Source organism: Heptranchias perlo, chromosome 22 (assembly GCF_035084215.1).
Source record: "Heptranchias perlo isolate sHepPer1 chromosome 22, sHepPer1.hap1, whole genome shotgun sequence".
Classification (NCBI taxonomy): domain Eukaryota; kingdom Metazoa; phylum Chordata; class Chondrichthyes; order Hexanchiformes; family Hexanchidae; genus Heptranchias; species Heptranchias perlo.
The window spans coordinates 35748437-35763230 of NC_090346.1; the positions used below are offsets into that span (position 1 = coordinate 35748437).

The 14794-nt window shown below is 39.8% G+C and overlaps 2 protein-coding genes across 3 annotated transcripts in view; one reads left to right on the forward strand and one right to left on the reverse strand.

The window, feature by feature from the left end:
- The window catches only part of snx29 (sorting nexin 29), a 594171-nt gene that overhangs the window by 454554 nt on the left and 124823 nt on the right, over positions 1-14794 (forward strand). The window lies entirely within an intron of this gene.
- Positions 7382-14794, reverse strand: part of cpped1 (calcineurin-like phosphoesterase domain containing 1) — a 162313-nt gene continuing 154900 nt past the window's right edge. The window contains exon 4 of the mRNA XM_068003259.1: positions 7382-8003. Coding sequence (XP_067859360.1) covers positions 7756-8003 — 248 coding nt within the window. The 3' untranslated portion in view covers positions 7382-7755. The remainder of the gene's footprint in view (positions 8004-14794) is intronic.

Consider the following 14794-nt stretch of genomic DNA (forward strand, 5'->3'; position numbering starts at 1 on the left):
AATCCCTGAATCATCAGAGCTTTTAACTACATTCCCTAATGCTTCATTAATTATTAGGAGTGGTTTGCTATCCTAACTGTTGGTATGAAGAACAAGCTGATAGAATTGGATCCATACAAATTCATGTCTATAATATGTAATAATAAAGGCCTCAAAACACATAATCAGTGAGAATGGTGAATAAAAACCTCTACCTACCATGGTGCAAATTAAAAAGTGCAAAACTATGTACAGCAGCTCGAATGTTGTTATTTCAGTCCAGATTCTAATCCATAAATCCACACCAATGGTTGCAAACATTTTGATTTACAACAATGACCCAGGATCCAAAATGGCAGCCCCAGACATAAAAATGTTAAAGGCCGCCAGGAACGAGTCACAGTTGTGTTTGACTAAAACTTTAACAGTTTAAAAAATCTGGTCAAAAAATGAAGCCTTAAAAAGGCAGTTGCATCTGTAAAAACTGAGCGCAAAATAAAGGGAGACAGAAAAAGTACATGCAGTCACAAATCTTCATGGTCATTCATAGTCACTTTCATTTGAATATCATATGCAATTAATAACCTAATTCATATGCTGCAAAATGCTGCATATAGTCAGAACATTTGCTTCTTACCTACATGCTTCTTACCTACATGCATAACATGGATGACACCAAAATAGGGAGGGGGAAAAGGGACATGATCTAGTTAATATTTTACAGAAGGATTTAGATCTATAATCAATTGAGCAGACAAATGAAATTTCATATCAGCATATACAAATTATTGCATATGGGAGAAAAATGTAGCTGAATAGGTATCCAATGAAGGGATAGAATTAGCACAGGAGACTTTGAAAGAGATCTGGGAGTAGGCTTGTCACTTTCAATTTTGAGAATGTGGATAAGCATTTAAAAAACAAAGAGAATGTTGATTGGGATATGTAGCCAGAACAGTGGAGAATCTACTAGTCGTGGTGACGTTTTGTAGTCGATTGGTGAGAACATACTTCATGTACGGTATACAAATTTCAAAAAGGGACATAAATGTATCGGAGATGATGCAAAGAGTAGCAACAATGATCTCATGAGTAAAGAGCTTAAGCTATAAAGAAAGATCACCTTAAGCTCTATACTCCAGAAAGAGTAAAGGAACATAAACAACGTTCCCTTACATATCTTAGCATCTGAATATATAGGAGACCAGTGTATTCTTCTAAAGAGTCCAGCAGTGATGCACTCCACTAACAATTCCATGTGAAAGCTGACACATTTGTATGCAAGTCATTTGTACCTGAGGGACATAGTATACCCATGAAACACAAGACACATTAATCCTTGTCAGCTGTGGCTCAGTGGTAGTACTCTCTCAGTCAGAAGGCTACAGGTTCAAGTCCTACTCCAGAGACTTGAGCACATAATCTATGCTGACACTCCAGTGCAGTACTGAGGAGTGGACATAAAAGATCCCATGGCACTAATCGAAGAAGAGTAGGGGAGTTCGCCCCGTGTCCTGGCCAACATTTATCCCTCAACCAACACCTAAAACCGTGATCATAGTATCATTGTAGGTCCAGCACATGGTGGGGGGGGGGGGGGCATTATTCGGCCCTTTGTGTCTGTGCCAGCTCTTTGAAAGAGCTATCCATCTAGTCCCATTCCTCTGCTCTTTCCCCAGAGCCCTGTAAATTTTTTGCCTTCAAGTATTTATCCAATTCCCTTTTGAAAGTTACTATTGAATCTGCTTCCACCACCCTTTCAGGCTCTGGTCATTTATTTTATTACTATTTGTGGGACCTTGCTGTGCACAAATTGGCTGTCGTGTTTCCTACAGTACAACAGTGACTACACTTCAAAAGTACTTCATTGGTTGTAAAGTGCTTTGGGTTGTCCTGAGGTTGTGAAAGGTGCTATATAAATGCAAGTCAGTCTTTCTTTTCTCTTTCTTAACCTGCTCTATGTGAGTACATGGTGACCATACAGTTTACCCAGTTAATACCCAGTACGTAGAGGAACTGAGCCAGAGAAGTAACATGAGCCACTGGGGCTCGAGTGTATCACAGAGTAGATGATGATTAATTTGACAACTCTGTTCAGAGAAGAGCCAGGAAGAGAGCCAACTCATTCAGAAAGTCTAGGGGAAAGAAACATTAAAAATATATGAAATATACATTTAAAATCATTGGCGTTCCTTTACTTTACTCTTCGATGCTTTATGATTTATTTTTGATAGTAAATCAAAGCATCTGGAGATGGGCCATAAATGCCGGCCTTGCCAGCGACGTGCCCACATCTTGAGAATTAATTTTTAAAAATAAGGATTAAACACAATGAAATTGAGTTTAGGAGGAAAAAAAGTTACATTTTTTTTGGCTGTTGCCTTATTTGGGTAAATTTATGCATTGCCGCTATATTCCTACATGAATATCTCAAATTCAGGTTCAAAGTTATTTTAATTTCAGTTTTAAATTAATATCACTGTTTATTGTTTTATGAGTTGATGTCACGTTTCATTGGTCCCACAGAATTTTACTCAGATCTTAAAGTAAATATAGAACAGCCTGTACGTGGGTAGGTGGGAGAGATTATACAGCTGTAATCTAATTAATCGGATCATGTCCCAGATAATAAAAGTGGAGCTGAGGCGCATTGTTTTTTTTCCCTGACGCCTCTCAAATGCCTTGGGATGTTTTTCTAGGTTAATGGCGCTACATAAATGCGTGTTTTTATTGTTGTGGCTGTCCTCTGATTGCCGGGGCTAAATGATAGTCTTAGAATCACTTTCCGACATCGGTGCTACATTCTGCAACTTTCTGATTTGTCTTTAAATTTGAGAATCTCCATTGTTGTTATGCAGTGCTGTTTTGTTTTTGCAAATCTCGGGTGGGTTTCTATGCCGAAGATGACAGTAAAAGGTAACACTGAATGACATGCACAAAGGGTATAACAAGTGTACTGGGCCTCAATGCTGCCAAGTTTGCAAAGAAATATTTTGCAGTTGATTTCAGGGAAGCTCTGTCCAGTGTACATAGAATCAAGGAATTTTTTTTAGCAGAGAAGGTGGCCATTCAGCCCATTGAGCCTGTCTCAGCTATTTGAAAGAGCTATCCATTTAGACAAATCAGAAAGTTGCAGAATATAGCACCATCCGTTCTAGGGAATGAGGCGGGCCAAGTGGAGCAAGTGTCAGTGGGGGAGCATTTAGGGAGCAGCGATCATACTATCATAAAGTTTAGAATAGCTATGGAAAAGGACACAGACCACTCTAAAGTAAAAATACTCAATTGGAGGAGGGCCAGTTTTAATGGGATGAGAACAGATCTGGCCCGGGTAAATTGGAATCAAAGATTGGCAGGCAAAACTGTAATTGAGTGGGCGGCCTATAAGGAGGAGATGGTTCGGGTACAGTCTAGGCACATTGCCACAAGGCAGAAAGGTAGGGCAACCAAAGCCAGAGCTCCCTGGATGACAAAAGAGATAGTGAGTAAGATGAAACGGAAAAAAAGGGGCATATGACGAATAACAGGTTGATAACACAAGTGAAAGCCAGGCAGAATATAGAACGTTCAGAGGGGAAGTGAAAAAGAAAGTAAGAGGGGCAAAGAGAGAATATGAGAATAGACTGGCGGCAAACATAAAAGGAAATGAAAAAGTCTTCTAAAGACATGTTATTAGTAGACGGGTAGTAAGAGGAGGGGTGGGGCCGATTGGGGACCATAAAGGAGATCTATTAATGGTGGCAGAGGGGATGACCGAGGTACTAAATGAATACTTTGCATCAGTCTTTACCAAGGAAGAAGATGCTGCCAGAGTTTCAGTAAAGGAAGATATAGTTGAGATACTGGATGGGCTAAAAATTGATAAAGAAGAGGTACTTGAAAGGCTAGTTGTAAAGTCACCCGGTCCGAATGGGATGCATCCTAGGTTGCTAAGGAAAGGTGGAAATTGTGGGTGGAGGTACAGGCCATAATCTTCCAAACATCCGTAGATATGGGGGTGGTGTCAGAGAACTGGAGAACTGCAAATGTTACACCCTTGTTCAAAAAAGGGTGTAAGGATAAACCCAGCCAGTCAGTTTTACCTTAGTGGTGGGGAAACTTTTAGAAATGATAATCCGGGACAGAATTAACAGTGACTTGGACAAGCGTGAATTGATTAGGGAAAACCAGCATGGATTTGTTAAAGGCAAATTGTGTTTAATTAATCTGATAGAGTTTTTTGATGAGGTAACAGAGAGGGTCGGTGAGGGCAATGCAGTTGATGTGTATATGGACTTTCAAAAGGCGTTGATAAAGTGCCGCACAGTAGGCTTATCATTAAGATTGTAGCTCATGGAATAAAGGGTGCAGTAGCAACATGGATACAGAATTGACTAAGGGACAGGAAACAGAGGTATTGGTGAACGGTTGTTTTTCCAACTGGAGGGAGGTATACAGTGGTATTCCCCAGGGGTCAGTGCTGGGACCACTGCTTTTCTTGATATCTATTAATGACTTGGACTTGGGTGTACAGGGCACAATTTCAAAATTTGCAGATGACACAAAACTTGGAAGGGTAGTAAACAGTGAGGGGGATAGTGATAGTCTTCAAGAGGATATAGACGGGCTGGTGGCATGGGCAGACACGTGGCAGATGAAATTTAACGCAGAAAAATGTGAAGTGTTACATTTCGATAGGAAGAACAAGGAGTGGTAATATAAACTAGCAGGCACAACTCTAAAAGGGGTACAGGAACAGGGAGATCTGGGGGTATATGTGCACAAATCGTTGAAGGTGGCAGGGCAGGTTGAGAAAGCGATTAAAAAAGCATACGGGATCCTGGGCTTTATAAATAGAGGCATAGAGTACAAAAGTATGGGCGTCATGATGAATCTTTATAAAACACTGGTTTGGCCACAACTGGGGTATTGTGTCCAGTTCTGGGTATCGCACTTTAGGAATGATGTGAAGGCCTTAGAAAGGGTGCAGAAGAGATTTACTAGAATGATTCCAGGGATGAGGGACTTAAATTACATGGATAGACAGGAGAAGCTGGGATTGTTCTCCTTGGAACAGAGTCGGTTGCGAGGAGATTTGATAGAGGTATTCAAAATCATGAAGGGTCTAGACAGGATAGATGGAGAGAAACTGTTCCCATTGGCGGAAGGGTCAAGAACCAGAGGACATAGATTTAAGGTGATTGGCAAAAGAAACAAAGGTGACATGAGGGTAAAACTTTTTTGCACAGCGAGTGGTTAGGATCTGGAATGCGCTGCCAGAGGGGGTGGTGGAGGCAGATTCAATCATGGCCTTCAAAAGGGATAAGTACTCGAAAGGAAAAAAATTGCAGGGCTACGGGGAAAGGGCAGGGGAGTGGGATTAGCTGGATTGCTCTTGCATAGAGCTGGCATGGACTCAATGGGCCGAATGGCCTCCTTCCGTGCTGTAACCTTTCTATGATTCTAGTCCCATTATCCTGCCCATTTCCCACACCCTTTTGAGTATTTCTATTTCAAATCTATTTATCGGTGTCAGCCTTGGCTCTCTTGACTATGAGTTGAAAGGTTGTCAACATTTATCCCTCGACTCTCACCAGCCAAAAAGCATATCAGCTGGCCATTTATCTCATTGCTGTTTATGGGACCTTGATATACGCAAATTGCACATTACAACAGTTGCCAGTGCCCTGGGATCTGGATGCCAGCATATATCATACTGCCTTCAGGAGAGGGAAGAGTAAGGCGAGGAAAGTAACATTTCCTGACAAAAATCATGTAACATGTTATGGCGCTGTGAATTACAATTACTAAATTAACACAAGTATAATAATGAGTGCCAAAAAGCTCTTATGACAGTACTCTCTCTCTTTGTAATAATGTTCCTGCTATGTTAGTTTTCATATAAACGTGAAAATCCTGTGACTTGATACTATTGGAATGTTGGTGACTGCTCAGTTGGAGTCTCCATCACAGCGAGCACCAAATACTCGGTGCAGATAATGAAACAAAACTGGCTGTTGGGGCTGAAATACTTGTTAGCAGAGGTGGGGATGACACTGGAGATGTGAATCCTTCTCTTGTTGGACACTGTTTTGTAACATGCGCATAAGTGAGACTCCTGTCAACTGCAAATCAAACACTGAAAAGCTCAGAGGTAAAAGCTATCTTGAGTGGATAAAGCACGAATGTCAGTTAATGTCTCCGAAAATGGGAATCCAAGTAAGATTTATATAATATTCAAGCTTAAAACCTGAATCCACTTCTACTGACAGCTAATGCTGAGCTTAAGAAAGCATGTAAAATTCAGTCTTGGGCTGTTGCACCAGGTTAGTTTCAACAAAAGTCATGTGCTCCCATTTACAATATTACTTCGCAAACTTTATTCGCCATAAATAGAATAATATGTGTTAAGCCTTCAGTTTCCATGTTAAAGCATTACAATAATCTGGTTTCTCCATTAGAGTGATTTCTGCTCCATTTATCAGAATAAATGATCGGAAACAAGGTACCTCTGTTCTCTACGTATATTGTAATGGTTGTTTAGATCAAGCAGAGGCTGGTTAGTATGTGCTGGAAGATCACGTTACATAGAATTACACAGGATGTACAGCACAGAAACAGGCCATTCGGCCCAACAGGTCCATGCTGGTGTTTATGCTCCACACGAGCCACCTCCCTCCCTTCTTCATCTAACCCTGTCAGCATATCCTTCTATTCCTTTCCTCCCTCATGTGTTTATCTAGCTTCCCCTTAAATGCATCTATGCTAGTCGTTCTAACCACTCTCTGGGTAAAGTTTCTCCTGAATTCCCTATTGGATAGGAAGTAACTAATGAATAAGCAATAGTAAGATTGCAACATGATAATCCTCCATTAAATCAAATTTAAATGTGTGTTGACTTAGGTAGTATAATTTAATTGAACTAAAGACCGAATCGGTTATGAAGAATTAGCATTTAGATATGTTGTGAATTTTGCATTCAGTGCTCTTAAGGCAAAAATTATGTTTATATTGAAGAGATGACATTAATGGCATTTAGATTCTGAAAATTGTGTTGATCTTAATCCTGGATAACCACTAATTTCCAACAAATAGGATGGTTTGCAGGTTACTCAGTTCTCCAGAATGTCAGATCCTTACATTTATGGCAGGTATGAAATTAAATTGGTGATGTGCCCAAGCTGTCTTACTACAACAGTGACACCTAATTAATGCCCCGGTCGGACACACCACAAAGTGTCTGTCTGAGGTTTGGCCGTTTGGCTTTTGAAGTGTTAATTAAAATTCGCCATAGGTGGAATCCTGCAAACTGTGCCGTACACAGAAAAACTGTTGCTATAGTTGTTAATTAGCTCAGTAATGAACATTTCAAAAACATAATCCTTATTTCCATTTTTCCTAATTAAGAAAAGTACTTTTGGTGTTCTTGTTTGCATTTCCTTTATTATTTGAGATATTTCAAAGTGTACAGCTTGTGTAGAGATTGAGTACAGATCATGGATTAAAGTGATGACAGCTGGTAGAACGGTGGCACACATGGTAGCAAAAATAGTGCCCTAAAAAGTTTCAAAATTATGTGTCCAACTGCAATCTACCTAAATATATGGAAAAGTGTATGGTTGATTTGGTAGAGTAAACATATTGGAGCTCCCACTTTAGTACTGCAAGATAAATCTTTCTGGCCAATTCATCGTGTGGTTATATAGTTGACTTCAGCAGAAATGCAAATTTGATGCGACTCATCTTTTGTTGCTCCATGTGTGCACTCATAAAACACCATCTTTTCACCACTTTGCACTAGAGGCAGTCGTTCGGAACATTTACCTCAAAAAGGTCTGAAATTATCTCATTAACTGTAAGATCGTTTAGTTCATCCAGAGTGACGTACTTGTGGTAGATCTTCTCCTCTGTCACTGCCACTACCCGCACACCATGTTTGTCCTCCCCCAGCTGGCAGCCTATAGCTGAAGTCACCACCATATCCAGACTGTTAAACATGCCACCGGCGTTCCGATGGTAGTGGCCAGCGAAGACCGCTTTTACACCTGGAACAAATCAAAATGATCAGTCAGCATAACAACATAATGATGCATTTCACTTCTCAATTCAGCTTCCTTTGCCAGTGAAACTGGTGCTAAAATTCTCTAGAATGTTCAATTTCTACATCAGCCATGCAAGGAATTTTACTTTTTGAATTCTGAGAATGACTGTAAAATGTATTAAATACATGTTTGAAATTATGATTGGTTACCACTGTGCCCCATTGGATTTCAGTGAGTGTAATCAATGTTGTGCAGTTTAGAGCACTCGGAGGAATTGCTGGAGAATTCTTTTGTATGCAGGGAGTTTAATTTGCGAGGCTTCTACTGGCACGCTGAATTGGTGCATTCATTTCCACAACCCTGTTTTCCCCTGATTTTTAAAAGGAGTGAGCCAAGTCTCGGAGCTGATAAGTCAGTGTATGCTGGGACCTTGGGGAAAGCCTCACTGTATTGATAGAAAGTCCCAAATACTGCCACAGTTGTTTCTGCCAGCTGCTACACACAGGAGCTATGTTGTGATATTACAGACCAACTGCAACAAAAAGCCCTCAGTATTTGTTTAATGTTTACCTTCTCTCTTTGACAGCGAACGTAAAAGAGAGTACAGAGATGGACTGTTCTCCAGCTTCCTCCAATGCTGCTATTTAAGTGTGAACAATTTTACAACACCAAGTTATAGTCCAACAAATTTATTTTTAATTCCACAAGCTTTCGGAGGCTTCCTCCTTCGTCAGGTGACGAAGGAGGAAGCCTCCGAAAGCTTGTGGAATTAAAAATAAATTTGTTGGACTATAACTTGGTGTTGTAAAATTGTTTACAATTGTCAACCCCAGTCCATCACCGGCATCTCCACATCATGGCTATTTAAGTGCAAAGAGGAGCAGGGCTGGTTTGGGAAAACCTTTCCTCTGGTTTTTCCCAGGGGGTAAACCAAAATTCAAGGGTCAATTTTCAACTTTGCCGCCTGGGTGGCAATGTGGCGGAACAGAGTGCCCGCTGGTTATAATGGGACACGTTCTATAACGGGCATGTGATCCGCTCCACCACATTATCGTCCAGGTGGCAAAGATTGAAATTCATCCCCATGGATTTTCCCAGAGGTAGCCGTGTTCTACACTAACAACAGTTTTATCAGTGCCCAGTGCAAGAGTGATAAGCTTACTCCAACATCACTTCAATGAGGTCACACACAAAATGTGGTATCATTCAAAAAGCCAATCCGGTATTCATCAACATCAAACCAGGAAGCAACATCTCCATGCCTTGTATGTGGAAGTATAAGCTGATAGTTACTATACCACGGGGGTAGAATTTCTCTGGTCATAATGTGCAGGCACAACGTAAATGCATTCAAAAGAACGTGTTTCCGATTTTGCCACCCACAATGGCCAAAGGAATTGTACTCCCAGCCTCCCAGTAAGTTGTTCTGTTAATTCTTCTTTGGAAACACTAATGGGAACTGGCATAGTTACTCCCCTCAGCAATTTGCTTAAGTTGCTGTGAGGAATAGAGAAGGTATGCTTTTAAAACAACTGTAAAAAGTAATGTGACAATCCATTCACCTCTAACTTCATCAGGCACCACTGTTTTAAATGCTGTTTTCTCATCAGTCATGTGGTGAGGTATTTAACTTAACCCAGTGTGGGGATGAGTGTGTTGGTTGACAGATTTCTGCAAAGCTTCTAGCCTTTCTTGAGAAATGGGGCGGTAGAGGGGGAATGGTCCACCTTTTGAGTCAAACAGCTTTATATAAAAAAAATCTTTTAAGGTTTTGTTAGTTATGAGTGGATATCATCGGAAACTCATGTAGCAGCAATGAGGAAATGATGGAAACACACAACAGGCCAATCAGTATCTGTGGAGAGGACAGACAATTGACTTTTTGGTTGTGTGCCCTTCTTCAAAATTGAAAAATAAGAGGTGAACAAGCATATAAATACAATCAGATAAAGGGCAATAAATATATTTTTAAATAAAAAAGACAACCACAGAGAGGAGAATGATGTATTAAATCATCTCAGTCAAGCAATTGAAGCATTAAGACATGAAAGGAACGGACGTGTCATTAGCTAAGGAAGTGAGAGGCATATGGTAAATGGGGGAGATACAAAACCTGGAGGTCAGTGCTGAAGTCACTGAAGCCAATGGCAGTTTGACAGTATTTTCATTCCCATATTCGGGCTATCAACAACAATCATGTTCTACACAATTCCATCTAAGAGCACTATAGATAATTTCTCTCAGATAAACAAAAGAATGAAATATATTTTCCTAACTCCAAAGTTTCTTTTCCTTCAAAAAAAAGAGTCCAGCATCGATTATTAATCTTATAATTTATTTGAATTCTCCTTCTTCTGAGGTACTGTGTAGCATAATTTTACCAAAATATTTCAAAGAGTTTATACAGTAAAACAGTTTACCTATTAAATATTCAAGATCTGTATAATAAGAATATCCAAATCTCCAGTCTGAAGGCTAGTTTATAGCGAGAGTCATTGATCAAAAAATTCTTGATCGTTTGAATTAAATAAAAGAACCAATCTAGAATGAAAATTTTAACAGAACTTCACTGAGCAATTTGGATTTTGGGTCCTTCTGCAATTCAGTGTCACTCAAGTCAGCTCTGTGGTAATGCCACTTGACATTTCAATTTATTCAGCTTGATAACATTTTATGGTGTTTAGTTGGCTTATTCAATCACTTGGCATTCCAAGTAGCCACTCTCACTATTGATCTAAATAACCTGGACACACTGGCAATGCACACGGGCACTGAGAAACCATATGCACACCAATATCATTTAGAATGGAAAGATAAAAAGGTCACTAACTGACAAAGAGCATTTCAAATAGGTGTCCAAATAAAAGACTATGATAATTTGAAAAAGAAAATGTCTTGTCAAAGACCCTCTTCCTGGCCCCCAAAGGCACAATGAGTCGCTGAACCACACAGATCAGGAAGATCCTACGAATGGTCTCTGCTCTGTGCAAAGTTAACTAATCTCAGCTGGGGTCATAGCAGGGTTACTACAATTGGCCTCAGCACCCCAGGGTTAGCGAGGGGAAAATCAGCCAGGGTTTTCACTCCTGATCACTATCCAGTGATCCCTGCTTGGAGTTCACATGTGCAGGCATCAGTTGAGGAGAGGATCTGACTCAATTAGGACCCCCACGGTTGAATAACCTGCTAACCGTCACTGTCAAGGCTCACTTAAATAATTGCAACATGGGTGAAGAGTCAGAGGATGACTAGCATCTGTGAACAAAACTCCAGCCAGGAGTCAACACCTTCAGAAGAGACTGGAGAGAAAATTGGCAAGAAGAGAGAACAAAACAATCTGTCTTCCTTAGCCTGGTGAAGCCATCTTCCTAACCTCGGCCCAGCAACTCTACAGGGTAAATTTTTGTCTTTACTGCATGGGCAGTAATCGGAAATCAATGGGATGAAAATTGGATGGGTTCTGCAACAGGTGGGCAATCTACTCTGTCATATTACTGCCCAGATGGTGAAGACAAAAATGTACCACCAAGAGTCCTCTTCCCCTGTTCCCTACCTTCCTAACATATAGTATTTTTTTTCTCATTTTTCCTTTACTAATATTTCCTGTTAAATATATTTTTATATTGTATGTCATGACATAATCAGAATAAGGATAGGGCCACATGATAAACTCACAGGTAGTGACAACAAAACGGCAAAAATATTGAATAGTTACTTTGCCTCCGTACTTACCAGGGAGACTAACAAGGTGGGCAGGACATTAGAAAAAATCAATAAAGATATTAAAACATTTAAGATAGAAAGAGGGGAGATAATTGATAAACTAATCAAACTTAGGGAGGATAAGACCCCTTGGTCCAGATGAATTGCATCCGTGAATATTAAAAGAAGTTAGGGAGGAGATAGCAGAAGCAATATTATATATGTGTATATATATATAAAAATTCATTAGAAAAGGGAATAGTGCCAAAGGTCTGGCGGACAGCTAATGTTATTCCTATATTTAAAAACGGAGATAGAACATGTCCAGGAAACTACAGACCAGTTAACCAGTTAACGTCAGTGGTAGGAAACATAATGGAACCTTTACTCAAAGATGTAATAGATGGACATCCAGAGTACAAAAATATAATAAAGAATAGTCAGCACGGATTTCAGAAGGGAAAGTCATGCTTGACTAACCTTACTGAATTCTTTTAAGAAGTAATAGAAAGAGTAGACATGGGTAATGCAGTAGATGTAATATATTTGGATATATACGTATATATATATATACACCACATTGTAGACTCATGGCTAAGATCAGAGCAGGTGGGGTCAGAGGACAGGTAGCAGAATGGATAGCAAACTGGCTACAAAACAGAAAAGAGAGTAGGGGTTAAAGGTTACTCAGACTGGTAAAAGGTGGGAAGTGGTGTTCCACAGGGATCGATGCTGGGACCAATGTTGTTCATCATTTACATTCATGATTTGGACTCGGGAATCGGAAGTACACTTTCAAAATTTGTGGACGACACCAAATTGGGAGGTGTAGTTAATACAAAGGAAGAATACATCAAAATGCAAGAGGACATTAATAAACTTGCAGAATGGGCGTGTAATTGGCAAATGAATTTCAATATAGATAAGTGTGAGGTGGTGCATTTTAGTCGGAAGAATAAGGAGGCCACCTACTGCTTGGATAATAAGGGTTTAAACGAGATAGAGGAGCAAAGGGATCTAGGAGTACAGATATCACTAAAAGCAGTGTCGCTACTTCTAGAGGGATAGAATTGAAAAGCAAAGAAGTTATTTTAAACTTGTACAGAACCTTGGTTAGACCACACTTGGAATATTATGCACAGTTCTGGTCTCCATGTTATAGAAAGGATATAGAGGTATCAGAGGGGGTGCAAGAAAAATTCACAAAGATGATACCAGAACTGAGAGGATATCCTTATCAGGAAAGGCTAAACAGGCATGGAGCTCTTTTCTCTAGAAAAGAGAAGGCTGAGGGATGACCTGACAGAGGTCTTTAAGATAATGATAGGGTAGACGTGGAGAAAATGTTTCCACTTGTGGGGAGTCCAAAACTAGGGGTCACAAATATAAAACAGTCGCCGTAGGGAATTCAGGAAAAACTTCTTTACTGAAAGAGTAGTAAGAATGTGGAGTGCGCTACCGCAAGGAGTTGTTGAGGCAATTGGCACAGATGCATTTAAGGGGACCTAGATATGCATGTGAGGGAGAAAGGAAAGAAGGGTATCCTGATAGGGTTAGATGAAGTAGGGAGGGAGGAGGTTCGTGTGGAGCATAAACGCTGGCATAGACCACTTGGGCCGAATGGCCTGTTTTTGTGCTGTAATTTCGATGTAACTCGATGAACTTCCACAAAATATTTTTCCATGTTTATGGAGGTGACTTCACATCACACTGTAATTACTGGGATTATTTTTCCTTTCAAAAGAATATTCAAAACGCATTCTAATCCCATCCTAACTAATTAGCACTTGTACCGAACCACTGAGGAATACAATCTATCGTTAAACACATCTTGTTACCTCCTTAACTAACTTTAATCCTTTACCAGATTAATTTTTAATGTATGCAATAAATAGAATACATTCTGAAGACCTAGAGGATATAATTTATATCAATTTAGTCCATTTATGAGATAATTATCCCAAAGGGCTTCATAATATATATAGGTAAGTACTTTGTGCTAATTTCTTCCACTTCGCCCACTTACAGTGAATTGTGTGGACAAACTTTCCCACAAGTTCACAATGTCCTTTGCCCCATGCGATCTTTCTATTGAAGAATTAATTCCTTAAAGTATGGTGTCCCTGGGGTCACAGGCATCAATTCACCATTAAGTAGACTTTCCTTTCTTCATTAGTGGACACCATTTCATCGCTCCTTCTTGCTCCAGCATCAAGCCTATACACTGCTTTCCTAAACAGGCACCTGTGCATTTCCTTTGGAAAATGCTCCACAAATTCTACTTCCCTGCAATTTAATTCAGAAATTCACAACTCTAAGCCAAGCTGCTGGTTTTGTAGGGCATCGACATGGATATTTCAGCTGCTCAGCTTGCTCGTGGCCAGAACAAACCACCACCTTGGATAGTAAGCCACTTTGCATTTATACTGACAGGCGTGCTAAAGCCAGCTGGTTTACTTTTATACAAACCATCCTTTTATATATCAAAAACTTGATTCACAACATAGCTGTAGTATCAATCATTGGTCAAAAACAGACCTTGCTATGATTTCAGTGCCATGGTGAGCTACTTTATACGTTATTGACTAGTTTCCCAGGTATACAGCTGTGAACTGTCAAAAGACAAACACCATCGAAAAAGTAGGGATACATTGTAACTGTTGTGTTGTTTTGCTAAATAAAACACTGTCTGTAAATGTTTCATAAGTAGTTATTTATTATTCAGTTAATTTGCATTAGATGCATAACACTTTATTAAAACATATAATCAGTCTACAACACTATACAAAAGCACCAATTTATATACATCTTCCCACTTCAGCAATGTTGTCACAACTGTAAGGAGCAGGAATCAGCAGCCATCAACTGGATTGCGAACGCTGTCCCACACTTCCAAAATTCAATTTTTGTTACGGAAAAAAGTGGGAAGTCAGGATGACATAACGACGACAGGACACTTCATCTTTCACTGGTACCTCAGGCTGCACGATCATCACAACTTATTTTTGTATAAAATTATGACAATCATTAAAAAAAAGCAGAGCCAGATAAAAAGCTAACGTTATATGACCTCATTTCTCCTGAGTTTTTAA